General features: G+C 31.9%; 1 protein-coding gene across 3 annotated transcripts in view; it reads right to left on the bottom strand.

Moving 5' to 3' along the window:
- Positions 1–322: 322 nt before the first annotated feature.
- The window catches only part of LOC107444919 (uncharacterized), a 63,586-nt gene continuing 49,401 nt past the window's right edge, over positions 323–14,507 (bottom strand). For all 3 annotated transcript variants that reach the window (XM_071177349.2, XM_087157116.1, XM_016059192.4), the window contains exon 2: positions 323–2,094. In XM_071177349.2, the coding sequence (XP_071033450.1) occupies positions 581–2,038 (1,458 nt within the window). In that variant the 5' untranslated portion in view covers positions 2,039–2,094 and the 3' untranslated portion in view covers positions 323–580. The remainder of the gene's footprint in view (positions 2,095–14,507) is intronic.

Raw genomic sequence — 14,507 nt, forward strand, 5'->3', positions numbered from 1 at the left:
AAGATTTGGTAATTAAATGTCTACTATTTTATGAAATATTTTACCACTAGTGTGGTAGTTGACATGCCTGCTTGAAAATATAACATGAGATTTTTAATTTATATAAATATTTTATAAGCGATTTATGTAATTGAATTTTTTTTTAATTCTCTTAAATAAAAAGTCTTTTGCGTGTTGAAAAGTAATAATTACAAAGAAACAAACTGCGAAGTGATTTTTGAAGCCTAGCATGCGAAGCCCCTAATTTAAAATTAAAAATGATTTCACTCTAAACCTAAACAATATACATCAAGAAATACTAAATAAAAATAAAATAAATAAGTAAAAGAGCTGTAGAATATTTATTTCACTAAGAAAGCCCTATTGCCAGTACATAATTAAATATTTCCAATGTATGGGATTTAAATGTTTCTATGGTACTAAAAGAACCAACAATTTATATCACTAACTCTTTTTTGTCCTCGCGATTCAAATTTCTGCTGGAAATTGACTAAGATTTTTAATATATTAACATAACATCTGAGTTCCTATTATACAAGCGTAGAATACAAAATTCCTCTTCCTATATATACAATTACTACTACAAAACTATTCTTGGTGGCGCTTCCATATAAGCATTTGAGTTCGGAGACACAAAGAATGGGTTCATTAAACTCACTGCAACAGCCTGTCCTGAGCTGTTTTCATGACTATGACTGACACTGGACGACGCGAGGCCACCGTCATGTAATTTACGCATGTGTTTTTTTAAGTCAAAGTTCCGACAGAAGCCTTTACCGCACACTTTGCACGTATATGGTTTTTTATCATTATGCGTATGCATATGGAAAGTTAGATTGTAAATTTGGTGAAAAGCTTTGTTACACACCGAGCATTTATAAGCCTTTTCACCACTATGAGTTAGTTTGTGGTTCTTGTAGTTGCCCTTTTGGTGGAAACCTTTACCACAATACTCGCAAACCCACGGTTTGTATCCGGCGTGTATTCGTATGTGAGTGTTCAATGTCGAACTGCGGTTGAACGCTTTTCCACATGTATGACACTTGTGTGGTTTTTCTTGTGTGTGGATTATTTTATGCCTGCAGAGTGTGCTGGCCTGTCGGAAACCTTTACCACAAACTTTGCAAACAAACGGGCGAGCACCGGTATGAACAGGCATGTGACGAGTGAGGTTGTAGTGGGCATTAAACACTTTCCCACACTCGGGACAAGTGAAAGTTTTTTGCTTGTTGTGATTTCTTTTTTGCCTTGCAGGACTACTTGATTCCCCAGACGATTCTGAAGATATCTTAACTTCCCCAGGAAATCTAGAGTTCGGATTACTGCTGGGAAGGGGTTGGCACAAAGCGTCTGAGTCACTAGTGTCCTCCACTTGGCGAGATCCGCCAGTGGATGTGGTGGCAAAAACTGGTTGAGGACGAATCACCTTGTGGATGGAAGCTGCATCCATACTATGCACATTGGGAGCTGGTGGTACCTCTTCCCACGGTAAATCACCATTGTTTCTGATCAGTTGCTGTGGTGGTAAGGATGCGTACATGAAACTGTAGTGCCTGAGGAGGTCTTGAGATCTTTGATTGAGGAAACGAGAGGATGAGCAAGTGCTGTTGAGCTGACACCTCAAATCTTGCATTCCAGAGTTCTCCATGAGACGTTTGAGTGCCAGCTCATACATGGCGTCCATGTTCATCGGAGGATATCTTTGTTGACTTGATATGTAGTTCATGCCCATTGGATCCACGTCATCGACACCTCTATTCGGCGGGAAGGCTAGAAGGGGATTCACCATGAGTGGATTCATGAGAGACATCCTTTTGTTGAAATCTTCAAACATCACGTTGAGCAGTGGTGTGATTCCTTTATCGGGAGAGTTTGATTTTTTCTTTGGTCCTGGCTCCATTATCTTGGCGATGGAGAATGCCAGGGATTGCTTTTCTTTCTCTCGCGTCATCTTGCTGGGCTCTTCTGATGGCACGGGACTTTCGTCGTTGCTTGAAGGAGACGGGGGTTGAATTAAAGTAGGTGGAGAGGCAGCCATCTTAAATATTTGGTGTATTGGTGGTTGCGTTAGAAATCATAAGTGCTCCAACAAATCTGAAAATAAACGAAATATTTTTATAATAGTTGTGAAAAAATTTATTAATATTAGTATACAGATATTTTGACGAGAGACTTGATACGAAAGTTATGTGTTATGAAATAATTTCCAATACTCTGGGCTTGTTCTAAAAGAAACAACTCATTTTTCCATGTAATATTTTGATAAGTTTTGCAAATTGTTTTAATAAAATGTAACTTTGTCAACTAATTTTATGAAGAAATTTAAAATGTTTTTGAAAATTCCATACAATTTTTAAATGCATTACGATTATGTATTTAAATATTAACAAAAACGCTTTTATATTTCCTTTAAACATATTTCTGTTTTATAAATTTTTATAACTCTCGAAGACTTTACCACGATGTATCTAGATTATAGTAGCATTTTATATTTTCGCTTGAGTTATTTACCAGTGGTAAAGCGGAATAACGATTTTGATCAAATTAATTAAGAATCATACATTGAAAAATGATTTTTACAGCCACTAGTAATAATTTTCTGCGAAAGCGCAGCAAGCTGACATTTTCTTATAAATTGTGCGAGACTATTTTAGATTCTCTCTTCGTTTTTATTCAGTTAAAAGTAAGCTAATACAATTCTGAATTTAGCTATTTTTAAAGTATTATACATTTGTTTGTTTTTAGATTTTTGAGTATATATATTTTTTTACAATTTAAGTTAGAATATTTCATTCATATCTGTTTGCACAAGTTTAAACTGCAATAGAATTAAGTTTTAAGAATTTTAAAAACAACTGCAGTTTAAAATTACTTACTCAAAACCACAAATCTCCTTATTTTATTGTTTTAAACTTCCGAGAATTAAACTTTATAGAATTTCTCAAAGTCATCAAGCATTCGTCTAATTCTTCCTAAAGCTATCTCTCTATTTTTAATCTTTAATGAACAGTGTAGTACTGTCGTATAGCACTATATTATCAAATGTTTGTTAAAAACAATAACTTTTCGAGGAAATAGTACGAAAAAAATTCAACTTAAAATTCTAATTGCAATAGAAGATACCTTTTAAGGGTGACACTGAAACTACAGTTATGAGATATAATGATGGGATTAATTCTTAGGAATGATCCGACGGCAATACTGGAGTTTAAGTTGAATTTTATCCCAAATGTTTCTCTCACACTTGAAATAGTTAAGCCCCGTAACCATAGTCACCGATAGTACTCTAGACAACTGGCGAGAGGAATTTGGTAGCGAAACAAATAGGAATTTGATTTCGGTTGAGTTAAATATTCGTGAGTACCCCAACTAGAGAATTGCAAAGTTCATAGAGGATTTGATTTTAAATCGGGAAAAAGTGGCTATTGTTGGAGTTGGATAGTTCCTAATAAAACTTTAGAATTGTAGCAATTTTTTAATCATACTTGTCAGAGACTTTTTATGCTAATTAATGTGTAATAACTGTTGATAAGTCATTGTAGTCAAACAAAATTCCCACCTTTCAGATTCTCACAGATTCACTCCTTTAAAAAGACAACCATTACAATTTATTTTTTTATATGGACGTCTGAAGTCGATAAAAATACGTACGGTCCTTTCCCCGTCCTCCAAAATTAAATTCGGGATCGCATCAATTTTAGCGCCAGCTATTTATTTTTATTTTCCTGATAAATTATTAATAGATTGAAACTCACAATAAATTACAACCATAGATTAAAGCTTAACAAGAAATTTTTTAAAAACCATTCAGAAGAATAGAAGCTGTTTATGTTTTATTTTTTCACCACTTAAAGAGTAGAGTAAACCAGTCTTGAACACCTAAGTTAGTCTCTTTTACCAAAAAACGAATTCATCCTATGCATTAAATGAGACCGAAATCTATGCAACCTAACCACCTGTCTATGTTGTAAGTTGACCACTGTAATAAGCGAAATGTGTTAAGAGGTATTATTGAATGTTCTTCTGAACCCATAAGTTAACCGACAAGAAAAAAAATCCAGCAAATTTCCTATGCTTTTATTCTGTGCCTTAAAATTTCACTGAATCGGTAAAATATTATTAAAGCTAACCTAAACCCCTTATTATAACCGCCGTTGAACAGCAGACCTGATTTTGAGTTAACGACTATTAACGATAAACTCTGTAGTCTTGTAATTTTAAGCTCAACCCAGAAGACCAGGGAGCTTCTGGATCAAGTATTGGGAGTATTTCGTCTTCGTGGAGGAATTTTTCATGGAATTAAACCACATTTATGCTATATGGAGAGGAAAATTACGAAAACCTCCTAAGGTTAGTCTGACGGCAAGGGGACTCTAACCCATGATCCATCTATCACGAAGGATATTTTACGAGTGCGAGTCGGGTACAGACTTCGTACCGACCAGCCACCCCTGAGATTCGAACCTGGGGCACCTCATTGGGAAGCGATCACTCTATCCCCTGAGCCACAACGGTTCTGATCATATGGTTATAATAATAACGTATATAGAATAACACGATATTAAAAAACAATGGCTTATACCCTTTCTATATGTTGACCTTCTGTCTCAGTTGACCACTAAAGCAATGCATTGTTAGTGGCCAACTTACAATGGTTTAACTGCATTGAATATCTTTTTTCTTAACTTTTAGCTTATTTTATCTTTAATGACACGGCACCTGTTTTATATTTTGAGTTGAGCTCAAAAATCCCGAAATAAATGTCCTAAACTCGGAAATTTATTTCCTGAATAAATTCGGCAACTAAGAAGAATTAAAAAGAAAAATAAAATTTTCTAAGCTTCACCACAAAACTTTTGATGTCTTTCTCGCTGATGATTCAGTCTTTCAAGTGTGTTATAAGAGTGTGAATCTCAAATGTTACAAAAAAACAAACCACTTCTAACTGATGAATGATCAAAAGTGTTCCAGACAAAAGGTCTAGACAATACTGCCCACCTATCGGCTCCCTTTGACCATCTAACCATGGGTTGTTCCAACGACCACCATGGAACAACTGGAGCAGAGAATGTCGCCAAGAGTGCCTTTTTTATTCCATTCAGTGGAATCTCTCCCACCCATCCCTTCACATCAAGCCACTCTTGTACAATCTCTGGAGGCTGAATCTTGATATCCAGAAAACTGGAAATGTTTGAGCTTTTCCCGTTTCCATGTTTGCCGATGGGTGGGAAGGGAGGGTTGTTGGAGTGTCGAAAGGGAACCATTCCCGGGGGGTGCCGGAAAAGGAAGATCAACCTCCCGGTTTGATGTGTAGAGAATAATCAGAGCTGTCGTGTGAGCTGGAGCAAAAAGTTTAATTCCATTAAAAATGAACACCGGACTGTGCTGCCAACGAAGAAATGTTTTCAAGAAGTCTTATTCAGTTTCTTAACAAAAGATTGTCCATCCGATTCCTGTGTTTTCAACTTCAGTTCAGACACTCCAACAACTATACGGAGTTCCAGAAAGTATTTTTTTTAGTGGTAGCAAGAGTAATTATTATTATATATAATTATTTTTATTATTTTAATATTATATATACTATATTACTATATATAATTAGAACGGTTATATATAAGGTCAGATACACAAATGCTTAAGTTAAAAAATTTGACGGAGAACTTTTATTAAACATATTTTTCATACTTTTTCATTATTTTGTGTATTCATTTAGCTCAAAATAAGTGAAAAATATTATATTTAGCATTTTAATAATTTATGGTTATGAAATTCAGCATGAAACATCTGTGTCTTTTTTTCCTTTTTTTTTTCTTTGCGTTAAATGTAAACTTTTCCAAAAGCGGCTCACTTCCGAATAATAATTTTTCAATTTTGCTGTTATTTAGATCTAAGAAAAACAGTTACTCATCTATGAAATTCCATTAATTTACAAAATTAATTGGTACCAATTGGTAAATTGCAAGAGTTAACCCTTTAACGGGCCCTTTATTTCTAGTAAAGGTAAATTAAAGTATTTTTGGAATTGAAATTGTTTTAAGAACAGTAATTGATATAAAAAAAAAACTCATTTAGTTTATAAAAATGCCATTTTTTTGGTGGTAAATATACTTAACATGACCTATTAGGAGCTTACTGACTTTTATTTTTCTTTATTTATAAAATAAATTCCTTAAATGCTACAAACTTCGAAAGGAATTATGTATTTTATAACTTTTATACGTTTTTTAAAAGTGACAAATGGTTACCAAATTTATTCAAACTCACTTCAAGAAAGCTGAAGTTATTGAAAAAGGGAAACCTGAATCAAAAGTGGTAAAACGTGGTGGTAAGTATACTTACCACGGCCCTCAAAAGGGTTAAAGTGAGGTGGAAAAGAAGAGGATCTGGTAGTAACAACCGTTTTAATTATATCTATTTTTTCACACTACTCAATAATATGTACTTTCTCTCAGGAAAGAAGCAGTTTCATATATATGTTAAAATTGTTAAAAAAATCTTAATAGTTTCAGAAATTTTAATTTCCGGGAAGAAAAAAAAGTGCTATAATGATTTTCCTTTTGTACCAGTTTTTGCGCTTTTCCCTCCTGATATATACAGGGATGCAAACTGTTCCCCTTTCTGCTGAAGTTTTAACTGGTAAAGATTTAAACTATAAAAAGAATAATTAAGGATAACAACTTGTAGAATAAGGATAATTACACCCACTCCTTTATAAGTGTCACCTCGAGATATCTGCTTTAACCCTTTTGAAGGCCGTGGTAAGTATACTTACCACCACGTTTTACCACTTTTAATTTAGGTTTCCCTTTTTCAATAACTTCAGCTTTCTTGAAGTGAGTTTGAATAAAATTGGTAACCATTTGTCACTTTTAAAAAACGTGTAAAAGTTATAAAATACATAATTCCTTTTGAAGTTTGTAGCATTTACGGAATTTATTTTATAAATAAATAAAAATAAAAGTCAGTAAGCTCCTAATAGGTCATGTTAAATATATTTACCACCAAAAAAATGGCATTTTTATAAACTAAATGAGTTTTTTTATTTTTTATATCAATTACTGTTTTTAAAACGATTTCAATTCCAAAAATACTTTAATTTACCTTTACTAGAAATAAAGGTCCCGTTAAAGGGTTAACGTAGCATTTCATGCAATAATTTGATTTTTTTGATATGCAGGGCTACCAACTTTCTACTCTTTTTGTAAAAATTTGTTCTAGTAGTAGCTAAGTTTATGGATTTAATAAACTTAGCTACTACTAGAACAAATTTTTACAAAGTAGTATTGTAGTATTTACCAATGTAGTATTTTTTAATCATTTTTCCTTCCTTTATAATTTATTTTCCACGCCATTTCATATATAAGTTCATATATAAGTTCATATGTAACGCCACTTGTTAATGCTCTCTCGCGGTGAGGTTTTTCAAAAGTTTGCAAAATCGCGAAAAATTCTGAAACTTTGGTTTTTAAATGTCTTCCACTCTATAAAATATTTTGCAAAGAGCGAAGTTGTTGGCAGGTATGGATATGTAGTAGTGGGAAAATTACTACAAAGGAAAAATAATAAACTTAATCTAAAATTTCGCTACCACTAGAAAACATCTTTTTGGAAAGTAGAGTAAGTTGACATCTCTGCACATATGGAGTTTCGTGGCCCAGGTGCCCAATTTTTGAAAAAAAAAATTTAAAAAAAAACATATAGGGTTTCATTTACGAATTAAATGCAGATTTCTTTGACAAGGCCATAAAGTGCAATGCAGCGAGCTTTAACCAGATATTCAATTTTGAAAATTACAAAAAAAAAAATATGAAATTAAGACCAATAGCTGTTCACTTCACATCCGACACCTCATATCACAATTATCAAAATAAATAATTAATCACAGATCCATCCATAGCATCAAATACAACAACAATACTGACAACTTGATCAAGCGTTTCCCCAAGTTGACCATCAAACTACATTTAAAGCCACACATAGTTCAAAGCAAGCTGCTTCTTGTAATTTCCATTATTATTATTTACTCAAGCAAAGCACTTGAATACCGCATACAGTCACCCCATAGACTGCTGACCTTAAAATCCTACCACAATTATCAAAATAAACATGATGGATGGGCCCTGCTCAAAAATCAAGAGAAGACAATATATATGTTTTCAGCCCTGGAGAACTGGAACAAAGTGTCATTTCATATGATCTTTCGAATGCATTTAAACGTAGTTGTGCGGAAAATAACTCTAAAAATCAAATTTATGAAATAAATAATAATACATTAAAATATAAGCTTAGCTATCAGTCGAAAACTTTTTCCCAAAAAGCTTACAAAGTTGGTAGTCTTCGGTATCTATGCACATAGCTGCTAACAACTACGAATTATCCGTAGTATTTCATTTTTATATTTAAAATGGCAATGAATCTGATAAATCTCTTATTGATTCTTGGAGTTATAAATTTAATTGAATATGATTTTGAATAACACTAAATGCAAATAAATCAATCTTATATAAGAGTAAATTAAAGAAATGAAAATGAGGCCATTATTGGCCTCAGGAGCCCAGCTAGACTAAACAGGACAGAAACGAAAATGAGTCCAAGCCATCGCAAGTGTGAAAAGTTAATTATATTTACAATTGCTTTACAGTTAGTCTTTCATTTCAGCATTTCCTCGGAATCAGTAACTTTAGAAAAAAAGTTCAGGTTGTATGTGTATTCCGTAATTGAATACTCATGAACACTTCAACCTCCATGTTCTATTTCGAAAAGTTCTATGTTCGATTTACCCGAATATATTTCCCCTTTAAAGTTCTTATAGAAGGGGGGGGGGGAGAGAATATTTCCTCCATTTTGTCGAAGTTCGTTTCCTCGAAAAAGTTATTAGTTATCTCGTCACTTCGAAGAATTTTTCTGTCGGAGCATTTACCAGGAAACGGCTTCGTCAAAAACGAAGAAAAATTCGTGAAAATTCCATTGTTTACAATGGAATTATTAAGTTATGCAGCATAATAATTTGAAAGATTGAACTAAGGCAATATGTTTTTCCACTTAAATAATTACAAAGCTTTTTAAATTTGAACTATAAATCTGATTAAGCCTTAGTACCACTATCCCCAACAGCTTATAAAAAATTGAAACCCAATAATTGATTTAGTTTGAACCAACAAGAAAAAGTGTTTAATTTGATTTAAACATAACCAAACATTTGCTTTTTTGACTTCATTTTATTACAAAAACAACACTGTTAACGAGTTTAGAGCTAAATATTTCAGTTTAAAATTGCAAAATGGGCCAAAATGTTAATTAACAACATGTCGTGTTAGTTAAAATATCCCGTTTAATCCAAAAATAGGTGAATGACGTCATAATTTTCCTACCACTAAATTTTGTTAATAGGGGTACTGCAAAACCAAAACAGTGACCCAAGCGTGGTATCAAAAGTTAATAAGTGGTAAAAAGTTTTTGATTAAAAATATCAAACTTAGTGCAGCCGTAACTTCTACTTTATTTCAAAAATTACACATCATGTCAGGGCTGTTTGTGTCACGAAATAAAGAGAAAAAAATATAGTATTAAATTTCATATCTAGCTTGTTATAGCAAGTAATAAATTACCGAGATTTCCAAGACTTATTTTATCAATTCTTTTTTTTTTTTTTTTAATGAATAAAGCAATCTGATGAGTACATTTTAATTTTTAACACGTTGAATGCCCTGTGGGCCACCGGTGACCGGGGAATTATTAGAAACACATAATTCGAGTAAATTTTTAATGCTTTTAATTTTTTTAATATTATTATCGTTATTAAAATGGCTTGAAGAAATTAATGCAATATAGAACACACAAAAATAGTTTTATTTATATACACAGAGATGCCAACTTGCTCCGTACATCGAATAAATATATTCAAGTGGTAGTTTATTAATTGGGATTCTTGGTTTAATAAATTCAATTTAGTAGATTTTGATCCACCACTACTTCTAAACAATTCGTAGGCTTATATAATTCACTACTTTTTTTTTCCAGACATGTTATGCTAAACCTTTTAAAACACTAGCAACTGTGTCTAATATTTGCAAAATTAGTTTGTTGTTATTTACCGTTTGACCAGACGGGCAAGCCATGTAAAATGAGCGTGGCATTCAATGTGTTAAGGAGGTCTTTGTTTTGTATGGCCCATTTTGCTTCAGTTATTTTTCTCAGAACTTTATTTTGGAAAGTGATAAGTTCCTTCATTTGCGTGTTTGAAATATGGCACCATGCTGGTGATGATAACATGTGTCTGTTTAAGGACTAAGTATGTAGTCAATTAAATTTTTATCTTGCACTGATAGTCAAAATGTCGTGTTTTACCTGAAGGTTATGAAAAATAACATAAATCTCCAACCACTTTTAATTCGTTAAAGGACGCTGCGGTCAGTAGCCTGAATTAAGTCTAGTCTGAATTAAGTTAGTGATATTGTCTGAATTAAGAGCGAAATCGTGCAAATAATAATTAATTTTTTTTCTTCTCGTGCGAGAAAAAGAATATTTTTTCACTTCCAAATATGAAACACAAATAATATAGTATTAATAATTCCAAAGTGGAATCAAACCATCATCATACTTGCATCATGTTTTTTTTCTTATTTGTGCTGCAAATGATTATTGCCACTTTATGGTTGCGTGTGTTGATTTTCATATCTAATGCTGGATCTAAAATCATGGGACAATGGACAGGACAAAGATCCATTTGAAAGGTCAACAATGGTTGGGAAATAGAAGCTTTTAATGCCCGTATCGATTGAATGGTAAATAGCCTCATACGCAGAGAAGCGCAGTGAATTCACCATTAACTTTCCATCAGGAATGTTAGTACCGCTACTCTTATATCCTTTAATAAATAAATAGTAATGGAATCAAAGACACGTCAAAAATATGAAAAAGTGTTGGAAATGAATTTTCAATTTCGAAATTTATTCCTATCAAACACTGTCGGGCCTTTAAAAATTTTAAAAAATGGTAACAATAAGAATATGAATCTCCATCACTTACTATACAGTCGAATCACGTTTTAGTGCTCTTTCTGGGGACCTAACATTAAGTTTATTATAAACTGTGGTTTACTATACCCAAATTCATTGAAAAATTATTTTATAGCATATGATAAGAGGATAATTAGAAATAATGATTACAATAGTACATAATTTGTTTATAAATAATTAACTGATTAAATATATAAGGAATCAAATATATAAGAAATTAAATAAGAAATTAATTATATAAGAAATTAAATATTCGAAATAACTTACGTTCTATAGAAAAAAAATAGTGATTTTTCTAGATTTTTACTTTTTGACAATAGGATTATTGGAAATAATAATTGCGATTGTACATAAATTGTTTATAAATTAACTGTTTAAAAAATTAAATATTAAAAATTAAAACAACTACTTTTTGCATTCTATGGAGAGAAAAAAATAATGATTTTTCTATTGACTACAATACGGTTTTCAATACATTTTACAAATTTTTGTATCAAGTATTAGTAAAGAATCCAGTATTAAAATCGGAGAAATAAAATGAAAAGAAAAAGAAAGGAAAATGAAATTAGAGTCCACTATAAATAATGTTAGTTAAATGGGAGTACAGAAGGAATCACTAAAAAAATTCAGTTCAATCGTGTGCTCACTATATGCCAAGTTTGTTACAGGGTTCCCATGGTAACTACATGCACCGTAGCTGCCCCATTTATCCAAAACGTTTCGGGATATTTATTAGTGGTGTACTATAAATACTACTTTTAAAATAAATATCTGTAGATATTTCTTGTCTACAAGACTTTTTAATCAAAGACAAACTGGGGTTGTTGAATATAGGGAAAAAAATACATATATTGCATATTTTAGACGGTAGGAGAGAAACTAAATCATTGCTATATGGACAAGTGAGGTATTGTTTCTCATGTATATTAAACCCTGAATTGTATCGAAGATTACTCAAGTCGGTGGGATTAATATATTAGAAGTTATTGAGGTGATATTTATGAATATTACTTTCATATTTATAATAGGTACTTTCTCCTATGTGCAGCTTTATACTGAATTGAATGAACCTGAAACTAATTAGTTGCGACAAATAGTTTAATGGTGATATAAATTTTATATATCAAAAGTATTACGTTGTACTTATAAATAACTACACGTCTGACGTAACAAATAGAGGCAGTTCTGCTTATTCTTTTAATGCCTAACTCAGTAAAATAAAAATTAAATTAATGAAAACAAAGTTTCGAAGTTATGAGGGTTTTATTCTTAAAATATGGTATTTCTTAAATATAATATTTTACGTGAAACCTTCATTGCTACTAAATTATTAGTTTTATCAACTCAATTTTCCCTTTATTGTATTCATCATAGAAAAGTACGTAACAAAAACAGCGACACACTTGTCTAAATAGGGATATCAGACGCATAAATAGGTAAAAGTTTAAAAGGACATAGACAGAAGTTTACTATTTATGCATACAGGGGTTGAACAAGAATGGGGAAAATCTTCCAGTGGTACTTCTATTTTAACTTAATGTACACAATCTTTCTTTTAAAGGCAAATACTTTTGAAAGATTTACACGGCAAAACTGCTGGCCCAATTTGAAAGATTATGTATGAAGCTTTTTACCCATGCAAAATTTGCCTCGACCAAAATGAGCTTATGAAGTTAAAAGCTTCTTTCCTTTTTTCAGTAGCACTATAATTAAAGAAAGCATTCTGATAGGAATGTTGCAATCACCATACCTGCCAACTTTCACACTCTCCGAAAATGGATTTTCAGAGTGGTTGTAAAACAATAAAAGAAAAACAATCAGAATCAAAAATATATTTATGTTTTGATCCTGTTGAAATTCGCTTGCGCATAAATTATTATGCTTTGATATATTTATTGTAATTATTTATATGTAGTGGTGGTCAAACTCATTTATAATTATCATTATAATTCAAAAAGTTAATTGGAATAACCTGAGTTTTGCTACCACTTTAAATATGAAAATAAAATCTTCCGGAAAATCCGGAAGAGTTGGCAGGTATGCAATCCTATAGAATGGTTTCGAAATTGCCTGATATTAAAACTAGAAAGAAGTTATTAGTTTCCTCTCTTCATTTCGTTCGATGCAAATTTTGCATTTGTAAAAAAGGCACCATTTCTAAAAGCTTCAAACATGATCTTGCAAATTGTGCCAATAGTTTTGCCATTTAAAAACTTCCAAGGACATTTGTTGCTGAAAAAAAATATTTTTTTGCAAAGAGCTCCTTACATAGGATTTACGTAGAGTAAACGTTGCCTTCTTTTTCTTTTCTTCTTTTTTAACCCTTTCGCCCCGACTGTCACAAATACGTGCCAGCATAAAAACGTATCAATCAGGGTAAAAAGATAAAACTGGTAATCAAAGTATTTCTTTAGCAGTTTATTTGTGGGAGGAGTTATAATTGTTTGATTTATTTAATTCACCATTACTTTGTTCAAAATAAAACTATTTAGTTATACTTTGAATTAACATTGATTATATATATGATTAAACTAACAATAATTAAAGTAAAAGCAAAGTAAGTCTGTCAAATTAGCAACGACTACATTTTTAAGTTGCCGTTTTTTATTTAATTACAACTTGATTCTGATTTTGTACGAATGCTTTTCTGAATCACCCGTCCCCAAGGGGTTAAAAAAGAAAAAAGTGTTGGCACAAATATTTCATCACTGGGATTTATTTTGTAGAACAAGAGAGTTCAGTCTACCCACAATAAATTAACACGTTGAATGCTACGTTAATTTTACATGGCTTGCCCGTCTGGCCAAACGGTAAATAACTGCAAAATAAATTTGCAAATTTGACAGATTTCATCATCATCATCATCAATATTTATCTGGGCGCCTGGGGCCGTTAGCGGCCTTTTTCCCATTCGTCTTGAATTGTGATCTTTAGGGTGGTTCTTTCTGGTAATTGGAATGCAATTGAAGTAAAAGGAATTTGACAGATTTCGCTAGTTTTTAAAAAGGTTTAGCATGACATATCTGAAAAAAGTGGTGAATTGTAAAAGTGTACGAATTTTTTAGAAATAGTGGTGGATAAAAATCTACTAAATTGAATTTATTAAGCCAAGAATCACAATTAATAAACTACCACTTGAAAATATTTATTCGAAATTCGAAAATTTATTACTTGAAAATATTTACCCCTAAAAATCTACGAATGATCAATCAGTTACAGATGCAACCAACAGGAATAAGTTTCTAATAAGTTAGGAAAATAAACTATCCAATGGGAATAGTGCAAACCGAAATTGATTGAATGATAGTGGAGCTCTGATCTAGTTCAACCTCTGACTCTAACATTCCTATTGTCATTTTATTATCAATGAGTAACAGATGCAAGAAATTAGAATAAGTTTCTAATGGGTTCGAAATACAAACTGTCCAATGAGAGTAGTGCAAACCGAAATTAATGATAGTGGAACACTGGTCAAGTTCAGACTCTAAT

The sequence above is a fragment of the Parasteatoda tepidariorum genome, chromosome 2 (assembly GCF_982258835.1).
Source record: "Parasteatoda tepidariorum strain Cologne lab strain chromosome 2, Ptep-v5.0, whole genome shotgun sequence".
NCBI classification, from domain to species: domain Eukaryota; kingdom Metazoa; phylum Arthropoda; class Arachnida; order Araneae; family Theridiidae; genus Parasteatoda; species Parasteatoda tepidariorum.